This window comes from Vidua chalybeata, chromosome 1, assembly GCF_026979565.1.
Source record: "Vidua chalybeata isolate OUT-0048 chromosome 1, bVidCha1 merged haplotype, whole genome shotgun sequence".
Taxonomy (NCBI): Eukaryota; Metazoa; Chordata; class Aves; order Passeriformes; family Viduidae; genus Vidua; species Vidua chalybeata.
In genome coordinates, this window is record NC_071530.1 from 58,745,727 (window position 1) to 58,772,480 (window position 26,754).

Genomic DNA, 26,754 nt, shown 5'->3' on the forward strand with positions numbered 1-26,754 from the left:
GAGATGTTTTTACTTTAAGACCAATGAAATTAGTCTGCACGATGTTCTCTATAAAAAGAGCAATGTATTTGAAATAAATCAGTAGAGTTTTTCTTCTCGCCTTCTGAACTGGAGTTCATTGTTCCCGTCCTGCCTCAACAGCAACATTAAATATTGTCCATCTCCTTTCTTGGTCACTTTACCATGACTCTTTGGATGTAGCTTTGGTATCAGTGTACAATTCATATATTATCCTTCAAGATCACTAATTTCCTGACCTTCTTACCATTGTGTAATGGCTTATGTATTTTGTTTGTAGTGCAAGTTCCTTTATGTGTATGTATGTGTGAAAACATTACCCAATATTAGACTGACAATCAAAATATTGTTAGCTGTGTTTGGCCCTAAAATAAGTATATCCACTTTTTAAGCTATTGGGAAGGGGGGGGGTTGGGAAATTCTATCTGGCAAAGCATTTAAAAGTGCCAAAGGGATTTCGTTTCAGGATGGGGAGCTAGTTTTTCTAAACAAAACATCTCTGCTTTCAAAAATATTTCAGGGCAATTGTTTCTGTATGAAGCACATCAGCCTTTTTTCAGTTAATGAGCTCCCCCTGGAAATGTTCAAAAGTTGTGTGGATGTGGCAGTTGTGGACGTGGTTTAGTGGTGAACATGATGGGGCTGGGTTAACATTTGGGCTCAATGATCTTGGAGGTCTTTTCCAACTTTTATGATTCGATGATTATAAAGTACAGAGAATAAGATAGATTAGGATTTATTTCAACTGTGCTATAACATCTTTGGCACAGGAAGAACACTTTACAATTTCTTTGCAAAGCCACTAGTACAATGGAAGACACTTTGCCATGCATATTCCAGGCTGGTACTGTATATAAGCAATGAATAACAGAAGTACATTGCAGCTGAATAAACTCTCTAGCTCTTCATTAGAATCAGATTGCCAGTTTACAGAACAAAGGGTAAGATTCTTTTATTTTGTCTTATTTTAATCAGGTATTTTAAGCAAAGTTTTTCAGTTCATTTTGCTTGTGCTATTCAGATGGACTGTCGTACCTTTTCTATTACTATTCCATTTGGATTTATTCAGCCTATACAGCTGTTGCAGTCACAGGTAACTGAATAAGTTTAAAAATCTAAAGAGGATTTCTGTACAGATTCAGATCTGAATTGGTCATTATGATTAAAAATGTTATCTTTTCTTGCTTGCTTTTACTTCTTAGAAGAAGAAAATTGGAAATTGTGTTCCTGTTATGCTGCTAGAGTGCGCCTCCCCAAGGTTCTAGTTAAAATTGGGTGCAGATACTTAGCTGTTGTCATTGCTCCTTCATTACCTGGTAGGAGCTATCTCTCTGGGCATGTCTGGCAGAGATACATAATTCTGCCTTTTTGCCAAAGTGTAAATACTCTCCTTTCAAAACTGAGTTTTGATTGCTGAACAGTATTTATTATGTACACAGTGCAATTTAGGAGATAAATTTGAAAATAGGACATAAATAAAATCTAACCATTGTTGTAAACATAGGTAACTGCAAGGGCTAAAGCAACTGTAAATTTTATCCTGTTTTGTGAAACTGTACCATGCTGTTTGTAGAGAAATATTGCTGTCTTTGTGAGAAAATATGTATCTCAATATATTTAAGAAATCAAATGTTGCTCATTTTCCACTGAATCCATTATGCAAGCACATTCAGCATTTTTTGCAGTTTATGGACAGTTGAAGTAAATATATGTTGCAGGAAATATTTGTTGCCATTCAATTTCACCAAATGTTTACATGTGCCTTCCTTTAGCATACAAGTAATCTCTGTTAGTCAAAGGACAAATAATGACATGTGTACATAGCTGGATGTGTTTAGCACTACCTGGACTGTGGCTTGAAGTATCAGAAGTATGTTCCTGGTATTATAACACTGCATTTCAGTTTTTCAGGCCTTTCTTAAATCATGTAAATCAAATGGGCTGTGTACCTCAAGGTCAAATAACACATTTTCTCTCATGCACAGAACGAGGGTCGAAAGGACACCTTGACCTCACGGAGTTAATAGGAGTCCCTCTTCCTCCTTCTGTCTACTTTGTAACGGGCTATGGAGGGTTCCCAGCTTACAGCTTTGGTCCAGATTCCAACATCGGCCGGCTGACCAGTACTATCATACCATCACCTTTCTACAGAGATTTTGCTATCATGGTTACTGTGAAACCAAACAGTGATCATGGAGGAGTGCTCTTTGCAATAACAGATGCCTTCCAGAAAACAATCTACCTAGGACTGAGGATTTCACCAGTTGATGACAGCACCCAGAGAATAATCATGTACTACACAGAGCCTGGATCCCATATCTCCCAAGAGGCTGCTTCTTTTAAAGTGCCAGTGATGACTAACAGGTGGAATAAATTTATAGTGACTGTTGAGGGGAATGATATTGCTTTGTTCATGGACTGTGAAGAATATCAGAGGCTTCAGTTTCAAAGGCCTGCTCAAACCTTGGTATTTGAATCTAGCTCTGGCATATTTGTTGGTAATGCAGGAGCCACAGGACTGGAAAAGTTCACAGTAAGTGCTGTCTGATAAATTCACATGCCTCAGTGTTTAATGCATGTACTCCCTACCCAAGAAGTCCTGCTTAATGTGGATATATCCCAAGTGAGAGTCAAATCATATAGCCTGTATTTTCCATACCTAGCTAGGGTTTGGGCAGTGAAGTTATATAACCTCTAGTTTAATATACAAATGTTATGAGAGCCTCAGAATTTTATTAATAGTCTAGGTATTAAGCCAAATCTTCAGTTTGAATATTAGAAATTTCAAAGAAAATATGTCACATAATTTTTATAGCCTTTCTAAGAAGGGCAGATTTCAGAGAATTCATTTTCCTAATTTCTGAGAATACTATTAAGCCAATGCTTTTAATTCTAATTAGTTAGGAATTCATATTCAACATCAGAAGGAGAATGATGTCATCAAAGGTAAAGATAGTTGGAAGATGAGTGTGTATTTTTAGAATTTATTTGTTATTTAAAGCTTATCAGGTGCTTTAGGGAATAGAATGCACCAAAACCACTACTACAAGGCTCTCAAGCCTTCTTAGCTTGAGTGCAAGCATCTTTCCTGCTGCATCCTGACTGAAATTCTCAGCCACCGAGAGCAGACATTATATGTGAGATCAACTCTGTCAAATGGAAAGGAAAATGTGACACTTTATCTGTCCTATTTTTGTATTTCCTGTACTTCAGAACTTGTACTGTGTTTTGAGAAATTAACGTCTCTTCTAAATTAGTCAAGCAGCAGCACAAAACAGAGTGAATCCTTTTCTTTAGGGAATAAAGATGTTCTTTCCAAAATGCAGGCATACTGGCAGGTTGTGAGCTCCACCTGGTAAGCAGCAAGTTTAATGTACTTTTCTCATTCGTCTGACTAGTCTAAGCACCTAGAATCACAGAACTATATGGATTAGCAGGAAATAAAGGGTGGAAAGTGATATGTAGGAAAACTGTATGTTGATGCTACCTTTCTTAGGCAAATAGGAGGACTGGAGTATTGAGAAAGTAGGATTCAAGAAACGGAAACCACTTTGGTATCTGTCTTGGTTTGAAAAAGACAGGTGTCTGCTAAGGAAGGCAGGAGCCTCCCCTGAAATGAAAAATGTTAACTCTCCCTCCGAATTGTTATAATTTTGAAATTAAGGGGCTCTCAGGCAAAGATATGGGAGCAGGAGTAACAGTTCTTTATTAGGGAAGAAAATAAAAATAAAATAAAAAATGCAGTGATACAAAACAACACTGACAGAGTCAGAATATGACCTGACACCCTATTGGTCAGGGTGTTGGTAGCAGTTCAACTGAAATGGTGGCTGCAGTCCTCCTGGAGCAGCAGGTGTGGTTCTGTTGAAACAGTGATCCTGTAGAAGGGTGTAGTTTTCCTCTGAAGATCCAGTGGTGGTGTAGATGAGCCTGATCTTCCTGTAGGAATCCAGTGGAGAAGACAGCTGCTCCTCTGGGAGTCCAGTGGAAAAGGCTGACTGGTGTTTCAAGTCTCAGATTATATCCAGGTAGGAATGCTTGGCTTCTCCCTCTGGGCAGAACTTCTTCACAATGGAATGATGTCATTTTATCAATCATGCAGTAACACTCAGTGGCCCATTAACAGCAGATATTTCCCAGAGTGAAGATTGGTTTGTGGAAGAGATAAAGAAAACTGCCCAATTAACAGAAGATAACTGCCCCACCTCTAACAGATGGCAATAGAATACACATACCCACCCACATCTTGCAACCCAGGACATTATCCCACCTGGAAAACACATGTGATGATCACTTGCTGAGATGATCACTAATAAATCTGGAAATATGATGACAGAAATGCATGGTGGATGACACTGTAATGCATTTCCATGGAAAGAGGCTCTTCTGTGTGCTATATTGAGTACATAAATTTCAGCCAGTACTCTGAGTGCTTTATTAGCACTAATTGTGACTTGTAGTCTAGGTTCCCATGCATTTATTTCTGCTTGCATCATATGTCACAATTGCTTTTGAGTAGAAAAACTAAATGCTTGAACCTCACTCAAACTCTATTTCTATGCCAAGAACTGTTTACATTAATTGCCCAAAACAGAAGCAAATCATAGCAGATTGTGCAAATGAATAGATGTCAGATGTTGGTTTGCTCTGGCTAATGGGAATTCTTGTGTCTAAGGCTGTGGTTATCAGACACAAAAGGACATAACTATTATCAGTTTTATTGAGACCAAAGGAAAATCTAGCCCTGATGCTTGTAAAGAGAAGTAGAAACCAGACAACAACCAAGTATAGCTGAACCAGTGATGATGCCAGATGCTGCAAACTAGTTTTTACAGGGAAGGCAGCAGCAGCTATAAGATCCAGAGAGGAAGTAAATATCACATATCTACCACCTCTATCATGCAGACTATCATGCAGGTCCATGATTTTCCTAGTTAGAGGAATCAGCTAGCTGTAAAACTTGGGAAACATTAGAGCTCTCCATTTTGCTTTCTTTATCATCCAGGGCCACAGATGAGAGCAAGAAGAGAATGTGTTCTCCAAATGTGATTCACTTGTACTGTGAAAAAAAGATCACTTCCAGGAGACTACTTAATTGGTTGTGCCTCCTTTCATGTATGATTTTTCAGTGAACTGCTCAGTCAGTCTGATGTTCTTCAATATCTGAGTTGCCCATTAAGTTTTGAGAGAAATAGGATGTTGAGATTACTGAGCTATTGCCTCAGAAGTCCAGCAAACTCAGGAGGCACCAAGTGTATGAGTTTCATAGTCTTCAAAGGCAGATAAATTAGAGGATTTTAGAAGATAGAATCAAAAATTTTATTAATTTCTAAAATATTCTAGGTTGTGTGTTATATGTAAACAGGTTCTTGACTTGAATATCTATCTTTGTGCCCTATTGTGCATCATGTCTAACTCTGTGAGATCTTGTAATAAGGAAACATCTCCCATATTTCTTAAAGCACTTTGAGTCTTTGCAGAAACAATAGTTAAATGTTTTAAATGAAATTGTTACTGCTCTTTCAGCATGTCAGACTGAGAAGTACAGTTTGTGACTGAAAAAAGAAACATTTATTATCAGAATATCCATCTCCTTTATTTCCTCTCTGGAAAGTTTTAAACTGGTTTCTTCCTGACTCACTTCATAACTTATTCCCTTCCCATCCTTTGTCTCCATTTTTAGGGTTTTCATACGCCACTTCTGGAGCTGCAATGTACCTCTTACCTAAAAACCCAGAGTTTTTTACAGCGTGTATGACATAATCCATGACTAGATTCTTCAGATGGGGCATTAACAATGCAGTGTGCTGATCATAGTGTCATTGGGACATGACAGTCATTATATTCTGGCAGCTTCCATTTGCTCTACATTTTGCAAAAGAAAAAGTTGTGAACATATTTATATCTTAAATTTGGATTACTATAATGAAATTTTATATTTAAGACCATTTTCCAAGTAAATCAGAACATGGTTTGGGGTATTGTGTTGTTTTGTTTAATTTCCACCCTCCACCCTCACTCTCCTTCACACATCCTACTTAATACTTCCTTGAAATATTTTTGATGTTCCATGTAGGGCTCAATTCAACATCTGACAATCAAGTCTGACTCAAGGGCTACTGAGGATCATTGTGATGACCCTTATGTAAGTATTCTTATAAACACTACCTCAATGCCTCAGAGATTTCAAAGTAAATTCCCATTTGACATCTTTCATAACATTAAATGTAGATTTTTTTTTCTTGGAAACATTGTATCATACTTAAAACAGTCTGTGGGGTAGATTTTTTTTCCTGTACAACCCCCAAAAACCTATATTTTCAAAAAGTATCATTTTGTTTTGTCTAAAAAAGCTTTCAGGAAATGAACTATAGCTTTTATTTTTCTGAAGGGTAATTTTCATGGAATGCTGTAAGTACTGAAAAATGTTATCGTCATAATGACACTGAGGTTTCACCAGCCAAAAAAAAAGTGGCATTTTTCTGCATTTAAATAGCCAGTTCCTTGGAGATCATGCTTTTTTCTCTGACTTTTATGAACTTCCTCCCAATAATTGGGTTTTGCACAGGCTTCAGGGGACAGCAGTGGCAATGGCAGCATTCAGGAACATGACAGTTCTGAAGCACAAGAAGCCCTTGCACCTTCCCGTCTTCCCATAAGGGTAAATTTATTTGCTTTATTTACTTTAAAATTCTGCTTTAATATTACTCTTTTAAAGGATGGGGTCTGAATTTGATGAATAGCTTTCATATTGGGCAATTTCCAAAGGCTCCCATGAGAACAATGTGAACTTATCCATGAGAATGATGGCACAGTGCCAGATAAAAAATCTGGTATATTTGATAACAATCAGCAACCAGATCTTGGGAAGAGTATAATACAAGATTGGGAAATAGATATGACACTTCCTGGGAACACTCTTAATCTGCACCAATTTTTATCTCAGGAAATGCTTGCACCAAGATTATATGTGGTTAGAACTCAGCTGAGTTATTGATCCTTGAATTTCTTGTTTTGTTATTTGGGATTTTTTTATCACATGAGAATTTCACCACCCTCTGATTCCTGCTGCAGAATTCCTTAGCTAATTTAATGACATGTTTTGTGAAGGACGTGCACCTTTTTCTTGCCCTTCTGAACATGCTGACTGTGGCTCTCATTTGATGGTTAGTTGGCTGGATAACAGTGTCAACAGCTGTTTCTTACCATGTTTAGAGAATTCTAACACATTGTGTCCTCCCCACTTTTTGCACCAAGCTTAAATATTCCAGTCCACTCCTCACAATGAAGCTTTCCATGCTGTTTGTGTCAAACATTCTTTTTTAAAATACAAGTTCTCATTGGTTCCTTTAGAGGAAATTAGTTGTTTTCTGAGAAATGACTTCGCAGAAGCCATGCTCACATTTGTCTAATATTGTACATACTTCAACTATTTCACTGTTGGATCTTACAGAACCCGTGGGCAAATACTTTTTGGTTGTGATGTTTTGTCATTCACTTACAGTGTTTCCTACCCTTTTCATACAAAGACTTCCATTTTAGTCATATCTACTGCTGAGTTTCCCAAGAATATTTTTCTTGGAATTTTAACTCTTCCAGGGTCAACATGAATGGAAGAAAACCTTTTTTTTTTCTATTATAGACTTCAAATTCTCTGATCACTCTTTTTATAACTTTATTAAGTATTGACCTAGCCTCCTGCTCCTGATATGTTTGAATAAATTTTTTGTCTTTTTTTTTGCCTTTTCCATATAGCTCACTAAAGTAATTTTGGCCTGCCTTGTGCTTTGTGCAGAATCACTGACTAGCTGAGTTTGAAAGAGACCTTTGAAAATTGCCCTGTTGTCATGGTTTGACACTGGCACAATGCCAGTGCCCCCATGAAAATACAACTTCCCAACATAAATGCTATGATATGTTATCAGGAACAGAGCAGAGCAGGCCCAAGCTTAATAACGAAAGGAAAAAAAAGTTTATTAAACTACTACTACTATAAAAGACACACACACTAAATCCAGAATGAAGACCCTCCAAAACACTCCTCCTTCCACCCAATTTCCAAAAAACTACAGTGAGACACCACCCGGGATTCCTGATCAAGTTGAAACCCTTCAGATAATCAATACTCAGTCCATCCAGGGAGAGAGGAGTGTCTCTTGCACCATCGACCCCCCAGGAAACACAGTTGCCACCTCCTGTGTTTCCATGTCACACATGGCAACTGCCTGGAGAAAATCTGCCAGTGTGACACTCTCCTTTCCATGTCACAGTGCTCTCACCACCATGCACGGACAGACTGCCCATAGGGCTCCTTTAAGGATGCTTTGCCATGGACCAAAAGAGACAACAGTTCAGCTTCTCATCTTGGGACTACAGTCCCTCCCCATTTTCCCCCTGGGGGCGAGGGTCCAAGAACAGAGATCATCTTCTTCCTGAAGACAGAGGGCATTACCACAACCTCCTTGGCTTTTCTCTGTTCTCTCCATTCCTGTGCTGGTAGTTGTTGAAGCAGGTCTCTTTGGTTCACAACTACATCCCCCTAAAAATGCAGTCTCTGTTGCAGGAGAATTTTGGTTCAGTCTATGGCTAACAAGAAAAGTCCAGCCAAAAGCTACTCCATCATCTCCTCCCACCTAAAAATTTCTTCTTCTAACATCTCAGGTCCCAGACTGTCTCTCTTCCACTACAAATGGAGGAGCAGTAATAATTTACAAAGCCTTCATTTCCCAGAAAAGGGTTAAAAGTCTCGGACTCCCCGGACAGCTGAAATCTCTGCCCAGAACTCCCAACTTCCACACTGGGCATCTTCCCCCGCCTTCTCCTCTGCCGGCAAATTTCCAGATGCCGTCAGGCTCTCTGTCTCTTTCCCTTTGGGATGGGGGGAACAAATATCCGTTTCTCTCCACCCTTCCATCTGCAGGAGCTGGCTCGGTTCGAGTCGCTTCTCCCCTCGCCGACCTCAACCAGGCCGCATGGCTTCCCCTCCTCCACCCAGCCTGTGGCTGGGCGGGGGAGAGTCTGCACTGCACTCTCGACAACCGGAACCAAAGAGACAGTTCCCCTGGGAGTTCTTGCTTTTAACCCCCTGTGTTCTCAGAGGCGTGTCCATACCTTCAGTGGTCAGTCCAAATGCCAATATCCAACCCTGACCACTGATTGGTTTGACTACCAACTTCCTGAAAAAATTCACTTCCATGTCAAACCACGACACATGTCCAATTCCCTTTTCAAAACAGAGCCAAATACAGCAAGTTGCTCAGTAAGCAGGTTGTTCAGTGCCATTTGGTTTTGGATTTCCTCAAGAATGGAGACTCCACCGCCTCTCTTTTTCAATGCAGGTTTTTTCTGACATAGAGCCTGAATTTCTTGTATTTCAATGTGTGTCCATTGTCTCTTTTCCCTTCACTGGCTACAGAGAAGGATCTGGTTCTGTCTTCTTTACTCCCTCTTACCAAGATCTTCTACACATTGATAAGATAGTTCTAAGCCTGCTTGAGGCAGTCCTTGCGCTCTCAACTTTCCCAAAGTGATCAAAAGACAGGCAGATGGCCCCAGCTGGTACTGCTGCATGGGGTAATTCCTCACTGGATGCAGGATTTGCACTTTACTTTTCCTGAATTTTTGCAGCCAGGTAGGGTTTTTCCAAATGGCAGCAAAATCACCCTAGTGCTTGATGACTCCTCTGCATTTTACATCACACCACAAAATTTAATCCAGGAAATCTTACTGTGCCTTCACTTTTTCTCATTTGGATAAAACTGTAGCTATTTCAGGAAATACGTCTAGCTTCTCTATCCAGAAAAATATCAATTTTTTTAGCTATTGTTTTTAACTTCTGTTTAATAATCTTCATAATTACTGCACTATTCAAAATTACACACAGCAATAGTAGAATTTTTGGCTTTTATTCCTCCTTATGAAAGATATGATTTAATCCCAGCTGGCCACTAAGCACCACACAGCCATTCCCTCATTGCCCCACCAGTGGGATGGGCATAGAATTGGAAGAGAAGTCAGAAAACTCGTGGGTTGGAATAAAGACATTTTAGTAGGTAAAGCAATGCTGAGCTGGAATGAACCAAGCTGGAATGAACCAAGCCAAAGATCCTACCTGAAAATACAGTCTCTGACAAGTGTATGTTGCTTGTGGTTTCCTCCCTCTCTGTGGGTTTCTCAAGTGTACATCCCTTGCTTTGGAGGAATGGATTCCAAAGGTACTATACTATTTTTTCTCAGAATTCTGGTTTGCTTCACAGATGTGGTAGTTCTGATTACTGTGCTTTGAGGAAAGTAATCCAGTGATTTGTCCTTTAAAACGTGTGATAAGCCTTTACTCTAAACCGTTCTTCGGGATTTTTTTTTTTTTTTTAGCCTGAAGATATGTTGGCTGAGCCAGTCGAAGCCCCCCCAACCATGTTGGCTTATTTGGAAGAGAATGATTTCTCTGGAAATCACAGATCAGAAGAAACCTCAGAAGCAGCTAAATTTGAAGAACAAGGCACTGCCTCAAGTTTTGGGGCTTTTTTTTTGGGGGGGTGTGGGGTCATTTACATTCTCTGGTTTTGAGTCTGTCATTTCCCTGTGTATGGAAAACCGCTGTCATATTTTGAGTGCTGCCAGGAAAGAAAAATCCTATGGTTTTGGACATCCTGTGTGCTAGAAAAGAATTGGCACATCAAACATTTAGTCTTTGAAAGTGCAGTCTGTTAAACTGCAATTTATTAATAGCAGCAAAGGTAAGTGGTAGCAACTACTGCCACTGTTCAAAAGATATCTCACTTCTCCCTCCATATAGAGGCTTATCTCAGACTCATTGTTGTTAAACATGCAGAGAATGGATTTACCCTTCTATAGTGTGGAAGTTTCAGTTACAGAATTGTAGTTCATATTTTAAAATCTTTAAAAAAATACTTGGATAAAACTAAGAAACTGACCTGAGGAGGAGCTGCTGCTGTGGCAATCTACCAAAAAAAAAAAAAAAAAAAAAAAAAAAAAAAAAAAAAAAGGAATGAAAGGAGAGAAATCCTCTTCATTCTGCTCAGGTTGGTGAGAAGCATGGCACCCCTTGAGTCATACCTCTGCAAACAGTCCTGCTGGCTCTAAAAGCACTTGGCACCTTTAAAAGGGATTTAAGATGGATATTTATTTGATGATTTGGTACAGTAAAGCACAGCCTTTCAGTAAAACTCAATCCTGCCAAGGAATAAACTATTTACTACTTCTATTGCCTCCAAAGGACGTGAATGTGCCTAATGCACCAGTGGGGTGTTTTGGGTGCAAGTGTAGGCAGCAAAGCAATGACAGCAAGGCATAATGCAGTGGGGAATCCTGTTCTCCACTGCTAGGACAACTTCAGGGCACTCCTTGAAAACAAGAAAAAAAGCTAAACATATTAATAAGGCCAAAGACAATGTTGTTATTTTAACTCCACACATACTTCAGATAGTACCTGTTGAATTAACTCTAATTTTTTTGTGTTACATGGGTGACAAATATGCAGCCATTAGACTAGAACTTGAGGAAAACGTGATGATGCAATACAGTCCTTGACATTAAAATAGACATGTTTTGTAATTTTACTCTCTCCCTTCTCTTTTTTTCCTTTTCTTTTAAAATTTTCAGAGTTGTAAAATGACTAATATTAATCTTTGGAATGTATTTTAGTCATAATCTGAATAATTTCTTTCTTCATAAAACTTGCAGCATCTGTCTCTGATAAATACCTCTGGGCAGGTTTTGTTTTGCTCTCTCATTAATAAGTGATTATTTTATTTATATTTAGCTGTCATGGAAACTGGACAAGGCAACAGTGCGTCTACCACTGTCACACATAAAATGTTAAGAGAAGATGGCTCTGGTGCTGATGTTTTGCCAGGAGTGAGCAGAGAGGAGGTCTGTATAATGGGTGGATCACATACCTAATCTTTTAGTCCCAAGAACAGGAAAATCTGGGCTTTGAAACATGTAGCATTTGTAAGGCAGTGTGTAACATGAATTCTATGTGATTCTACAAATTAGAATTACGTAGGTCACCCATTTGGAATCCTGTGAGCTACTGGAATACATGCCTTATTTGTTGGTATGTTTCAAAATAACCATCTGGTGGTACATTTTTTATTGATTAACATTCCTACTTCAACAGCCACCACAGATTTTTCTAAGCAAAAAATAAATAATGACCTTTCCTTCCTCTTGCCTTGAGACCCCTACAGCAAAAGTTCATTCTTTTTATTGCTTGAAACTGCAGTCATGACAGCTTCTTTTTGCTAGTAAACATACAGTGTAATAAATGACAGAAATTTAGAATAAAATTTCCACATTATGTGTGTTTAGTTCAAGTGTTTAAGGCTGCTCCTTGCAGGGTCTTCTTGCGTTCCTGTGTTTACTATGGTAAAATATGTCAAGTGGTGAAACATTAAGTTAGCATCCATTGGAGCAGACATACAAGAACTTTTCGTATTTGTTGGAGAGCTTCCACATATAATTCCTCTAACATTTTCATGCCTGCATGCATGTATTTTTAAAGCAGCAATTCTAATATTAGTTTATATAAATAAATAGATAAACGAAATATCTGATTAACTATTACCATCTCTTTTTTTTTCATTTTGGGACATTTTTCTTAAATAAAAATTTGGTCTTGATTAAGGAATTGTGACACATTAAGCTAAAATCTGTTGTGACAAGTAGTTTTGCTGCTTACTGATCTTTATAAGTTTTCCTTAACTTTATATCAAATTCTACATATTTTTCATTACACAGATACCCAAGATGATTATATATTAAAATGACCAATCATTTAGAAAATAATAATTTTAAGGAGTTGTTACTGCCACTTCTCTCTCAGTTTTTGCTTGTACCCAGTGTTACTCTTGCCTAGGTGCAGAATCCAGCATTTGTTCTTATTTAGTTTCATGATGTTCATCACTGCTCAATGCTCCAATCTATCCATATCCCTCTGCAAGGCCTCTTGTCCTTCAGGAGAGTCAGCAGCACCTCCCACTTTGGAATCATCAGCAAACTTACTAATGGTGCATTCAATTTCTGCATCCAGATCACTGAGAGATATATTGAACAGAACTGGCCATAGAATGGAGCACTGAGGAACACCACTGGTGACCAGTCACCAGCCAGATGTGGCCCTGTTCACCGCAACCCTTGAGCTCTGTCCTTCAGCAAGATCTTTATCTAGTGCGCCATGAACCCACTCATCCCATAGCTGGAAAATTTTCCCCAAAGGATGCTGTGATGGACAGCATCAAAAACCTTACAAAAACCCAGGGAAATTGCATTCACCTCTGTCTCTTCATCCTTCATGTGGGTGACTTTACCACAGAAAGCTAACAAATTAGTTAAACAGGACTTTTGCTTTGTGAACCCAAGCTGAGTGTTCTTGATAAGTGCAGTGTTCTTTAAATGCTTTTCAGTGGTACTCAGTATAATCTTCTCCTTTATGTAGCCTAACTGAGTTTAGGCTGACAGGTCTGTAGTTCTGAATCTTTCCTTACACCCTTTTTGTAGACTGGAGTAACACAGATTATCTTCCAGTCAACAGGAACCTGCCCAGACTCTCAAGATCTTCGGCAGATTATTGAAAGGAGTCCTGCCATACCACCTGCTACCTCCTTCAGTACTCTAACACTGAATCAAGAATCCTGTTATCTCATTCAGGCTATGATCTCTATCCACAGTTTAACTAATAGATTGTCTTCTAATGCTTTTCCAGATGAGAAAAAATTCTGTAATTAGTCCAGATTAAAAAAAAAAAAAAAAATTGCTGATCTTTGGGATCTTTCCTTTTGGCAAAACCCAGAAAGGTCTTTTAAAAAATCATCTTACAGTTCCTTCGCTGAAAGCTGTCATCCTGTTAACTTGAAAATGCTTTGAGAGTTATTATATTTCATCCCTCCTAGTTTCATTACCTGCTAATGGAACTCAAAATATTTCATTGGTGTTTTAAAATGTGAGTAAATTCTAGTGCTTGTTTCAAAATACAATACTGACTTACATGTTTTCTTCTGTATACTGGTTTTTCATTTAAATATGTATTAATGTCCAAGCTTCCTTCTTGGAAGGTTTTATTTTGTTCCTGGAATATTTGAATTATTCCTTTTGTTATTATTACTTTCTCTTGACCAAATGCTAATATTTAGCAATATTTTAGTCTTTCTGTTGTCCCTTCTCACTCTTTGTTATCATTGTTTCATCTTCTGCCACTTTTTAACCAATATGTAACGCTCTTTTGTTAGAGTTGTGGATCTTGGGGAAGTTGGCTAAAACACTCCAAAACATGTCTATCTTAACTCTTGCAATTTTTTCTCTGATAGACTAAGTATGTGAAAACTATATTTTTTCAAACCTATACTACTGACTTAAACTGTGCAGATTTATGTGGCTATTAAATTAGATCATGGTCATTTGCATCTAGGTAACCAGCTCAGAAAGCAACTTATTTGTAGATGCATGAATGATCTTTAACATGGATTGCCTTTGCTGAATGGAATATACTGTTTGTGTGGTGCCTGTCAGGTTCTGATTGCATTGAACAAAGCAAGGGCTATAGGAGAAAGGGAAGGGGACAGGGGCTAGAGAGACAAATGGGGAAAGTAATACAACACATTTTTCATATTTCACATTTTAATTACTCAGGGCCAGAAAGGTCAGGAAGTAGAGGATGGGTCCACAGACTCTCTAGGAGGGTCAGGAAGAGAAGATGTGAAAAATAAAGATCAAGGACCTCCTGAATCTCCAGGGAAACTTGGGCAACTTGGTCAGCCTGTGAGTATTTTCTCCCTGTTGAAAGAAAACAAGTGCTTTAGAAAGGGTAATAGTGATCCATCACACATGCATGGAGACCTGGAACTGCACAGCCTTGCACACTGTCAGCAGTTGCTCTTCTACAAGATGGGTTTTAGCCCAGCAGCTCAGGAGGATCCTGCCTGCACTGCACACGTGCCAGGGACAGGGGCCTGGTGACAACCATCAGAAAGCAAAGGCAAACAGCTGCTGTGCCAACATACAAATGTTCTCAGACCAGCAATTCCACCAACTCCTTAGGCAGTACTGAAGCACACTCCCAGCTGTCACATCTGAGTGTGTATGAAGGTGCAGAACTCACTGGCCTCCTTCAGTGACTTCTCTATATCCAGGATATTTCACACTACAGATCCTTGTGAACCATCAGCACAAGATGCATGAGATTAAAGAGAGGTAAAGAGATGCATGAGATAAAAGAGAGGCAAAACATCCCACTGTGTTTGATATTGTTCTAGTTTGTCATTTTGTCACTACATGGAACATCGTAATTTAATTAATTGCTTTTATCTTTTGTTACTTCTACGTTACATTGTTTTATTTATCTTTCTAACAATGATGTTCTATTTTAGGGCATTCCTGGTAAAAATGGGTTACCTGCAAGAACTTTTTTTATACATATTTTGGTTAACTGAATTAATAAAAACACATTTTTTAATGAGGCTCTGTTACATTGAGGCTTAAGCAGCAAAGTGTTTTCTTCATCTCCTCTCTTTAGAAGACAGTTCTGGTGTCGTGGTTGACATCCTCAGGTTGTCAAGAGAGCAAAATCCAGGTTTCTAAGAGAAATTTATGACTTCCCAGTTACAAAGAAAGTAAGGCATGGCATGGCATAAGCAGCTGTACCAGGAATTCAGCTCTGGTGAGGCTGGCTTTTTTTTGCAGAGGGGAATTTCAAAAAGGGGACATACTCACACCCTTTCTAGACAGGCGCTTCATTGACCCTCCATAGATACATGCTTCCATGTTGCCTGCTCCTAATCTCAGCTGCAATTAACTTTGTGGTTAATTGAGAGTACTTTTGAGTTAGTTGAGATGTGCCTCTCACCCCATTACCCTTGTGCAGTAATTCGACTGCATCTTTTGCTTCATTATTCCTGCTTTCCTTTCTCTGAGTTCCTCTGCTTTACCCTTCTCTGTCATATCTGCTGTCCTCTTCCCAAGGTGTTCCTTCCCAGCTTCTCCAGAAAACTTCCACCCCTGGGTCAGTCCACCACAAGCTGCTGATAGCCTGCACATGCATCCTCTCTGTGAGGTATTGCCCAGCAAAGCACACAAAAACAAACCTGTAGATGTCATATTCCCTGCATGTCTCAGCTGCTGTTCTGTATCTGTCCTCTACTGATGTTCTGCTGCCTGGTTTCTTTGTTTCCTTTCTCATTTGTTTGTCACTGCCACTTTGTGCGTCTTTCCCCTCTCCAGGACCTTACCACCCAGAGGCTGTCACCATTCCCATGCCTGCTCCTCTTTTTCTATTCTAACATGTGCCACTGCTGAGAGCTTCCTGATCCTTCCTGCCCCCTGCAACTGAACCTCAAATGAAACTGGTATGTTTTAAGATATTAAAAAAATAATTCAGTGGTCATTCATGGGGTGCATTATTGAGCTCCTTCCTGAATGCTGCCTTCAGACACTGGTATGTTTAAAGAAATGTAGCTAGGTTTGCAAATATTTAGCCAAAACTCAGGTTATGTGCAATTAGGGTGTTTTTGGACAAGAAGTTTATGGTTTATGTATTAACAGAAGTCTGACTACTTTCATACAGCATATCTTTAAAGAAAATTTTATGAAACCAATACATTTTAAAGAAAATTCTTCAAATGTAATTCAAATGCTTCAAAACCAATTGTCTTCTTCTTGTGAACACAATTTGAATTTCTATAATAGACATTTTGTGACAGTGTCTTACATTTTTTGTAGTTGCTCTTTTGTCCATGTGCATCTGTTTTCCAATCTTACATATACCCATGCAATTTTACTTTTGGTTTGACGGGGCTTCACTCAGCAATTAAATTAGTGCATTCTACATTTATGTTGGTAATGTGTTTGTTACTTTTCTATGAACCTGCTAGCAGTTACTCTACAGGAAAAATCATTATAGGAAAAAAAACATTCTTCAGTCTTAGAGATACATTTTTCTCCCTAATAACTTTATATAACCCATCTTTAGGGCTATCCTAAAAGTTGTCCAGTAGAGTCTATAAACACAGCTGTTCAGATTCCAAAAATGCAAGTGGGAAAACACTATTTATTTGCCTTCTGAATATTTTCTTGAGTGTCCTAACTGAATTCATAAGCAGCCCTTTTTTATAATAGCACTGACTTTAAAGCTGGTGGGAGTTCTTTCTAGCCAATGAATGAGCCTCTATAGGAAGAGCATATGCATATTATATGTAGGTGATATGACAATGTAAAGAAGGGTAATTCGGAATTCATTTGACTGGTGAAGTTCAGAATGGAAAATGGGGTGAAATGCTATCTAGTATACCACATTGCCAGTCAGAGGCTTATCTTCAGGAAGGATACTAATTTGTAGAAGTTGAATAGATTCAAGTTGGTTAAGAAAAAAAAAGTTTTAATAGATGGTGGGAGCAGGCTTAAGGTAATGGTATGATTTTGTGCATTCAGAGCAGCAGCTGGCAGTAGTGTGTTACAAATATTACAGTTTTAAAAATCCTTGCCATCAGTGCTGTGGCAATCCTATTGGCACTCTGTCAAATCCAAATGCAGCCTGCAGGTGTTTCCATTTTTATCCTCCAAACAGGTTTCTCTTCTGTGTGGGAAGAGTAAATGTGGTGAGAGGTACATTTTTTGGGCACTGCCAGGGGCATTCTATGCCAAGTCTCATACTTCCTCCTGTCACACTACGACACGAAATAACTTACACACGGATGCTAGATGTAAAAGGGGAAAGAAAAGAACCCAAAGAGAGGATTTTATTTTCTGACTCCACTATATATAGAATAGCAAAAGTGACAGTGGATTGGAGGGTGAAATTGCCACCTCTCCAACCACACTGGTCAAACCAACAGTCCATCAACTCTCTTCACCTACAAAGAAGAATGCAAAACAATCATTATTTACATGAACAGTGTGAGAAAATTCAGTATAAATATGTAAACATCAGAAGGTATAGAAAACTTTTAGAAGAACTTTAAGACTCAAAAGAACAGGGCAACATCTTCCCACTGTACAAACCAAGAGTTAGAAAGAATCTAGCACCATTAAATCCAGCCTCTGATGCTAAGTGTTCCATCTACATGAAAGAAAATGTCTAATTAAAAAAAATATTTCCTTTTAGGGTAAAAATGGACTTCAGGGGTTGCCAGGACTGAAAGGAAAAGCAGGCCCAAAAGCTGAAAAGGTATGTGTCCTGTTAATACCCAATAATCAATCAGATACAATTTATTCTTAGACATGTATTAATTTGGTACACTCTGAGAGAGACATAAAGTATGGAATCACAGGAAGAATTTAAACATTCTATTGTTCATTCATGAGTGGTTGGATGGCACCATACCAGAATCATAAGTATTCTTCAAGGATGTGAATAAACTTCACCAGTAGAAAAAGTTGGGCTTTCACAGAAGAGCTAAGGAAGATTTATTGAACACTTAATAAAGAAAAGTCAGTTGTTGTATATAACTGCTCTGGGCAACTTACTCTACTGGCTAAGTGATTTAACAGAGACAGTATAATCATATTACCCTTAGGAAATGAGCATAATTGAAATAAGAGTTAAACCATCTGAAGCAACAGCTTGTATCTCTTCTGAGATGAAGTGAGATGTAATGGATTTATCTATTATTAAAGTACATGTTGTACACAAAATTGACATACAGATAGTAAGTCCAAGTGACAAATTAATAATCTGCTAATTTCATCTGTTTAACAAAACAATACAGACTTCATAAATTCACAAACATGACCCATATAAATCTCATCTATTCAGATTAGTTTGAAATGGTCCCGAATAATTTCAAAGGTAAAATTAGTCTCCAGTACAGGAATCAGGTAATGAGATTGCATGGCAGCACCCATCTCTATGTCCAGCTGTAATAGAAGGATTTGTTGAGCACAGGGTTCTCATAAACTGTAGAGAAGTGAAGGCATTTGGGGCAGTCAGGGAACATCTCAGGTACATCATGATGGGGACACTCTTGCTCTCCTCTGGGACCTGTCTCAGGTATGTGTTCACAAAACCAGGCAGCGTGGGAAACAAACAGGAGGACGTACAAGTCCATGCACAGTCACAGGGCTACCACCTCTCAGAGGTTACAGAGACATGGTGAGATGGCTCACAACAGGAGTCCTACAGTGTATGGATACAGGCCCTTCAGGAAAGGTAGGCTGGGAAGGCAGATTATCATTAAAACACTCTATCAATTGTCAACAGGCATTACAGGCACATAAATGTTGTTTGACAATTAGCTTTTTAGGTTTCTTGCAAATCTGCTTTGGTCCTTCTTGCTACCAGAGTTATTTCTAGGGTACTTGGTACTATACATAAATAATTCATGTGTAGGAAACCATAAAATCAGTCAGGATTCTTTTAATGAAAACAAATCAAATTGAAAAGATGCCAGGATTATGGCCATTCATATTTCTTCTATTTATAAGCAAAGTGCAAATCAGGAAATGCATTTTATTTTGCAGCTGCTACAGCCACAGCTCCTGTTAGGTGACCATTCCAATCTTCAGCAACAAGTGCTACACCTACACTGCCAAAGGGAACAGGCCCAGGAACTGATTTGCTGATGGTTCAGACTTGCAGGCACGGTCCCTGACAATGCTTTGGCCTGTATCACTCAGACAATGCCTTGGGGGTAGCATCAGTTGTTAACTCCTCCCAGTATGCTGCAAGATGAGACTGAGCATAGGCTCTGTACTCCTCCAGTGCCATCCCAGTAAGCTTTTAACTTTCAAATACTCATGCTGATGGATTTCAGTATATGTCTAAAGTTATTTCATGCAAAATGCACAAAAAAACCATACTCAAAATACTAGATTTGAACATGTAGGGCTAAAAGGAGTCCCAGAGTCAAGTACCTAAGGATTCTGGGCCCAGCCAGTCTGTTCCAGCTGATCTCACAACCAAAGGCCATCCAGCCTTATTTTGTTCATCAGAATAGCCATCAGAAAGAGAAAATTCTAGCAGCAGGAGAAGCAGCTTAGCTGTAGAGACCAAAAGTTATATTGGAAAGGAAAATACTCCAGTAGCCTATTAATGATTATTTTCATGTATACTTTAGTAAAGACATCTTAAGCTTTGTTTTTCATTTAAAAATTGGACTAATATTTTCAAGGGACACTTCAAAGAGACACTGTGAAGTTAGCAAAAGAGTGCTAAAAATCCTAATGATACATTCAAGAACACTGAAGAAAGCTGAGAGCTTCATATGCAGAGCTTTGTCTTGACAATACTTTAAACAGACAGTTGCTGCAGTAAACAGTTCAAACAGGAAAACACCTCTCTCATCCTCTTTTATACATGTGAATTATTTTTAACTAATCAGCTGTTCAGCAAATTGTTTGAATATCCTAATCATTATGATTTTCCTAGGCCTGGCTGTGTTGGTAGGGTGACAAAAGCTTATAGAACACATAAAAATTCATAACTGTTATGCTGTCTAAAGATAGTCAGCACCTTTTCCAGTATAACAATATCTGAATTTCAGGAACAGTAGTAGGATCCACCTTAATCTTTCTGGTTCTTCTAACTGAAAACAGAAAGCCAGGAATGAATGGGGCACTACCTATCAGTGGAGAGTGGGGAGCTGCTGTCACTTTTCCACCATGGGCCATGTTCTGTGCAGAGGTACAGCCATGAGATGCTCCTTGGGAATGGATACAGTCAGGCTTCCTAAAAATGGTCATGACCCAAATGTGGTATCTGGGAGTTTTGTCTTCCTTACAGTGCACACAAAGTGGAAGAAATTGCATTTAAAGCAAGCACCAAACAAGCACTGCCAGGAACTAATGTAATAGTCACTGGAAAAAAGCGAGGATGTGTTAAAATGAATGAAGAGCATCTGTAACTGAACATACTGGCAGACAGTGAAAATAGCCCCAAATTAATTAAACACATTCTCTGTGGATATGACTGGAGTGTCACTATAGGAACCATTTCACAAAGCCTCAGGGAACAAAGAACTGAATGAATACATTTATCTAATGAACTCAAGCATAAAGAGCAAGTGACCAAGAGACAGTTAAAAGTCAGTGTTTCCTGCTGTGTAACCAAATATGTGAATTTATAGAACACAATTTAAATGTTCATAAGCCCAGAGAGCAAATTGGCAGGTTAGAGGGTAAAGCACAGATCAGTGCAGGCAAAACCTCAACTCTTGGCTTGAGTGAAAAGTACTGGACTTGAGCAGAAAAATTATTAAAAGTCACAAACATCTTAAGCTGAAACTGTTCAAACTAACCTCAGCAAAATGTCAGAGGTGATGTAAGAAAGACAAATTATAAGAAATGGTAGTAATTATGAGAGAAAATGACACATATTTGAACAGCGTCTTTCATTGTGTTGGCAGTAGATAAAGGTCAACACACAGAAGAAAACTCCTATTGTGGTAGTATTGAAAAAAGCATTAGAGAGGTTTGATTTTTTTTTTTTTTGGTGTTTTTTTTGTTTTTGTTTTTGTTTTGGGTTTTGTTTTGTTGGTTTTTTTGTTGTTGGTTTTTTTTTTGGGTTTTTTTTTTTTGGGGGGGTGGGGTGAGGGTTCATATATAATATACCCTAAAATTGCAAGATCCACAATTAAACCTTATTCTGGCAGACATATGCAGTGCCTAATGCTGTTAATGCTACAAATTCATTACAGAAGTTAGAAACGGAAGAGTTCTTTCTTCCATTGACAATGCAAAGATCATGTTCCTTGGGAGTTTATCTTAGAAATGAACAAAGTCCAACCCTGCTTATAGCATCTAAGCAGCCACTCTTGTGACTGGAAATCCACACAGATTGTAGCTAGTGCTTATAGTCTTTATATGGTTAAATCCTTGCTGATTTATCTTAATTCCCATTTCAGGGTGATCCTGGTGAGGGATTGCTAGGACCCCCTGGACTACCAGGACCCACAGGACAATCTGCTCCTTCCAGAGGATTAGTGAGTATCTGGGGCTCTCTGTCAATGAGCTCAGCTTGTCACAGAGGAATCCAGAACTAAATAGGAGTTTTTCTCTGGGAAAGTAGCCTGATTGCCACAGAGATAATAATGTTTTCTAAAACATTCATGCAGAAATGCAAGTAAATGTCTGACTGAAGTGTGTGAATACTGTAAGCTACATAAACACACAGTATTCACATTTTAAAATGTTGTTGGATATGTGTGCTCTCCTGTGCAAAAGCAACAATATATGTGAGAACACAAAAATTTCCACAAAAAGGCATTCTAAACTTAAATTATTAATTTCTTCCTGCTACTGAACAGAGAAGTGGTTTGACAGTCAGTTATGTTTGCTGTCATTAAATACTAGAACACATACCAACATGATGACAGTGTTTGTATTTTGAATTATCAGTACTCAGACAATGTTAAAGAATGAGTTTCAGATCCATCTCACTGCTGTACTTGGACTTTTCTCACTATAACCGTGAGGATACATGTGCACACAGATAAAGAAGGAATCTGGCCTGAATTTTGGGTTCATGGTGCGAGAGCTGATTTTATGCTTAGACATAGTCCATCACTGACACCAGTGGAAATCCTGGGATGGACTTTTACACAAAACCATCTGTCACACTGGGTATCGCGAGTGTTTAACAAGAGAGTTTGAAACATATTCCACTGGACAAAATAGATTATATGCTCTCCTGATTCTGGGTCTGCTAAATTAAGCCAATATATTTCTGCAGCATAAAAACAGATTAACAGTGTTCTTCTGCACTACTGAGCCTGCACTGATGCTGACTTCAAGAGGCAGCTCCAAATCCCTAGGAAAAGGTGCTCCAGGCCAACAGTTTTACCCAGTCAAAGGCCTCTTCTATAAGTGTAGCACGGAACACCAAGTCCTACATTGCCTTTACTTTCTTGTTCTCTGTGACAGCAAGTTTCAAGGCCTTTTATTCTGTAGTGAGGTGGAAGAAGTCTCAGTGCAGCCAAGGAATGCATCCTTAACACCGAGGCATTTGAAACATTACCTTTGGTACTATGATAATTTATTCAGGTAGTACTTCTCTCTGTGCTTTTCTTTGTAGTCTGCAAAATGTACACAGCTATGAAACTCACCAAGGACTAAACACTAAGGTATTTTTTCAATAGAAGGTTTTAGAAAAGGACTCAGTATATTGATTTCTTTTTATAAAAGTCACCTTTTTGATTCCAGTTGTTGGAATCTCAGAATTAGGCTTTTTAAAGGAGGGGCACATTGTAGGAAACTGGGGTTATTTGTAAGATCTGCATTTTAGGATATTCTTAATGTTGACAGGTACCTCTCTGAAGTTAAAATGTGTCTGAGATATTACTTCAGTTCACTTAAACAGTCACATGGCATGTGTGTCCTGCAGGACAGTTATCACTGTGCTCATAGAGCACCTGCAGGTAAATACAGTGCTCAGTGACTACAAAAGAAGATGGTATGAAACACCAGAAACATAAGTGAAATGTTCTTGTATTATAATTTATTTTACCAGTGACAGACTGCTGTAAGGATATTGATGATAGCTGTATTTCCAGTAAATGTCAAGTGATATTTGCATTTGTCATCTTTAGAAGCAATAATTTAAAATGGAATTATCCTCATTTCAGAATAGGCTGGAACCTGAAGAATCGGGTTCTGGAGATACTGATAGAGAGACAGAGATTTTAGGGGTAAGCAAATATTGATATTTCTCATGATAAAGAGCTTTATTTCACTCATGCTGGTTGTAGAATTTTTCATAATGCAAGTTTTATACATGCTTAATTTACAGCATCCAGAAAGTGTTTGTAGGGTTTCATATCAAGGTCAGAAAAGGCCTAAATGCCTGTAAGTGGGGAAGAAGTACAAGACAGGAGGTAGCCACCAAAGAAATAATGGCAAGAGGAATTTTCAAAATGAGGAAATGCTTTCAGTCTGACTATGAGAAAACAGTAAAGAGGAGAGAGATGGGAATAATAGATTCATGGAATCATAGAAAGACCTAAATGTAATTTTGTTCCAGCCCCCTGCCATGGGCAGGGAAACCTTCCACTAGATCAGGTTGCTCAGAGCCCCATCCAACCTGGCCTTGAACATTTCCAGGGATGAGGCATCCACAGCTTCTCTGGGCAATCTGTTCCAGTGCCTCACTACCCTCACAGTAATGAATTTCTTCCTAATATAGAATTTAAACCCATCCTCTGTCAGATTGAAGCCATTGCCCCTTATCCTGTTACTACAGACCCTTGTAAACAGTCCCTCTCCTGCTCTCTTGTAAGCCCCTTGTAGTCAGTGGAAGGTGTTATATGACCCTAGTCTTGCTTTTTTCAATTTGGAATATCTGTTCTAAAAAAATAAATGTGTCTGTATGAAATGCCTTATGGTGCAGCTTTCTGGTGAACTGAACATCAGTAACACAGCAGCTTTCTGAGTTCATTTTGGCTCCTATGAACTCCAGAGTGCTATAGCACACTGGAGGCCTCTGCTTTGCAACACAACTAGTGATATTTTTCATTCTCTCAGACTGGTTTCTGCCTCAGGACTCCTCTTCTGTTCTTTCTTTTTACTCAAAAGTGCTTAATACCTTATTCCCAAGGCCTTTCAGGAGTCAATTGCCACATGCTGAAAGTTAGCTATCTTGCCTAATTTAAGAGCCTCTTCAGATGCCCTTTGTAGGTAACATGACAGGTGAGTTCCCTGCAGAAGGCTCTATTTACTGCACTGAAAATCCAAGATGACCCCCTTCCCGAGAGAATCCTGTACATGGCCCTAAGTCAGAATTAAAGATTTCCTAACTTATAGTACCATGGCCCAAAACTTTAAGCTCTCTGTCCCTGTCTGCTAATGCAACCAGTAACACGGGTGGACTTGGACATGAGAGGGAATATTTGCAAATGTACTGTTCCTCCTAAAATAACATTTCACTAATTTCATTCCATTCATTCAATTTAAATACCTCTGTTCATGTCCATGCAGGATAGATCTTTAGAGCAGAGGCCAGTTTTACAGCATTAAGCAGGTCTTGGCCATGAGTAGAGATTCTCAGTGCTCCAGCAATAACATGGAAAAACCCTATGAAATGGTAGAGGAGAAAAAACCAACCACTTCCCTCTGTACAATGATGGTTTCTTTATGGTTAGGTCTTTTATCATTAGGTTGATCCTTGGGATATGTCTGAGATCTCTACTGGGTTACAGAGAGCTGACACAAAATTTTTTGGTTTTCAATTTTTCTTTTTTAATGCTATGAGGCAGCACAGTTCAGAGAGCAAAGGTGAGGGAGGTCAGTGTGACCCTATGTAAGGGCATATTGTGAAACTAAAATTGGTTCTCAGAGAAGCAGAAGTGGGGTGGAAACCCCAGCTGAGTATTATGAGCCTGAACAGTCTGTGTGAGCTTTTTCCTGTTCCATGTATATAGAAACGAACCAGGCTAGGAAAATTTCTAACATTCCTGCTGATTTATCCAGGGTTTTCTGGGGCCACCGGGCTCTCCAGGACTGCCTGGTCTTCCAGGAAACCCAGCACCTGATTCAGGTGTAGGACCTCCTGGGTCACCAGGAGAAGATGGAGTTTCAGGGGAGCTAGGCCCTGCAGTGAATGCCGTTTTGTGCACAAAGCTTGAATCTTATACAAATTTATATTAAAAAAAAAAAAAAGTCTTGTTAACCGAAACACAGCACTAATGTACATTTGAAGGACAGATACTGGTGGATCTGGACCAGAATAAATAAAAATTAATAATGCTTTTGCCAACACTGAATAAGATTAAGTATCAGTTTTCCTGTGGTGCTTTCAGGAAAATGAAGTTTGCTAAATTACTTATATAAGCTTCAGGGAATTTGTAAAATAAACTGAATTTTCCTCTTTCCTCTTCCATCCTTTTCTTCAGCTACGTAGAAACACGTATTCCTCTGGATATGTGAAATATAATTCTACTGTAAAAATGTTGCTAAAGTTTGACTTGCAGGTAAATTCTCAGTAAAGTGGTTTTTTCAGTGAATAAAATAAATTTTTTTAGCATTGACCAGCTCTGAGAATCCTCTCTGGAACTATGAGATTGGCTCAGTTGTTTGGAGCATGGTGCTAATGAAGCCAAGGTTGTGAGTCTGATCTCTGTGCGGTCCATTCATCTAAGAGCTGCACTCAATAATCCTTTCCAATTCAGAACAATCTCTGTTTCCATATATTTACTAATATGGTTCCCTTATGCCCTACCAACCATCTGCCAGCAGCATTGTTCTCAGGGCAAGATTTGTCCTGTACATCAGATGACCCTCAAACTGAGTCATCATTTCTGTACCTGACAAGGTGTCGTGAGCATATATCAAGGAAGTGTATGGGTGACAGGTGTTAAAAAGGAGATATCACTATATCTCAGCTGTCTTGGAGGGAGGATCTTTGAGAATAACCAAGCTGGGAGTTGATATAAAATCTAAGAGGTGTTAGACCATCCAGATGGAAAGCAGCATCTTTTGTGCAGAAAGAAATTAGGTACCTGAAAGTCTTAATATGAGATTCAAGAGTCAAGTGCACGGGAAGCCAAGGAAATCCATTATTCTCTGCATCTACTGATTGTTATATGGATGGCAGTATTAAATAAAAAAAGTCTGAAATGCTGACCAGATTTCATCTAATTTCTAAACTCCCAACACTCTTTATTTTCCGAATCCAAGATAGATTAAATTTTATTGAGCATTACAAATGTAATTTTAAGAAAATACATTGGCAAGTCTTAAAAAAAGACAGTTACCCTAATGTTTTATTTACAGGATTTGATAAAGTGCAATGTTAGA

At 38.7% G+C, this 26,754-nt stretch overlaps 1 protein-coding gene across 4 annotated transcripts in view; it reads left to right on the forward strand.

Annotated features, from left to right (window-relative positions):
* COL15A1 (collagen type XV alpha 1 chain) overlaps positions 1-26,754 on the forward strand; it is a 114,256-nt gene that overhangs the window by 33,755 nt on the left and 53,747 nt on the right. For 3 of the 4 annotated variants that reach the window (XM_053957625.1, XM_053957634.1, XM_053957652.1), the window contains exons 3-11: positions 2,004-2,551; positions 6,095-6,163; positions 6,587-6,679; positions 10,390-10,516; positions 11,801-11,910; positions 14,668-14,796; positions 18,134-18,196; positions 21,870-21,947; positions 23,589-23,651. In XM_053957625.1, the coding sequence (XP_053813600.1) occupies positions 2,004-2,551; positions 6,095-6,163; positions 6,587-6,679; positions 10,390-10,516; positions 11,801-11,910; positions 14,668-14,796; positions 18,134-18,196; positions 21,870-21,947; positions 23,589-23,651 (1,280 nt within the window). The remainder of the gene's footprint in view (positions 1-2,003; positions 2,552-6,094; positions 6,164-6,586; positions 6,680-10,389; positions 10,517-11,800; positions 11,911-14,667; positions 14,797-18,133; positions 18,197-21,869; positions 21,948-23,588; positions 23,652-26,754) is intronic. The other variant, XM_053957642.1, reaches the window with a different exon arrangement.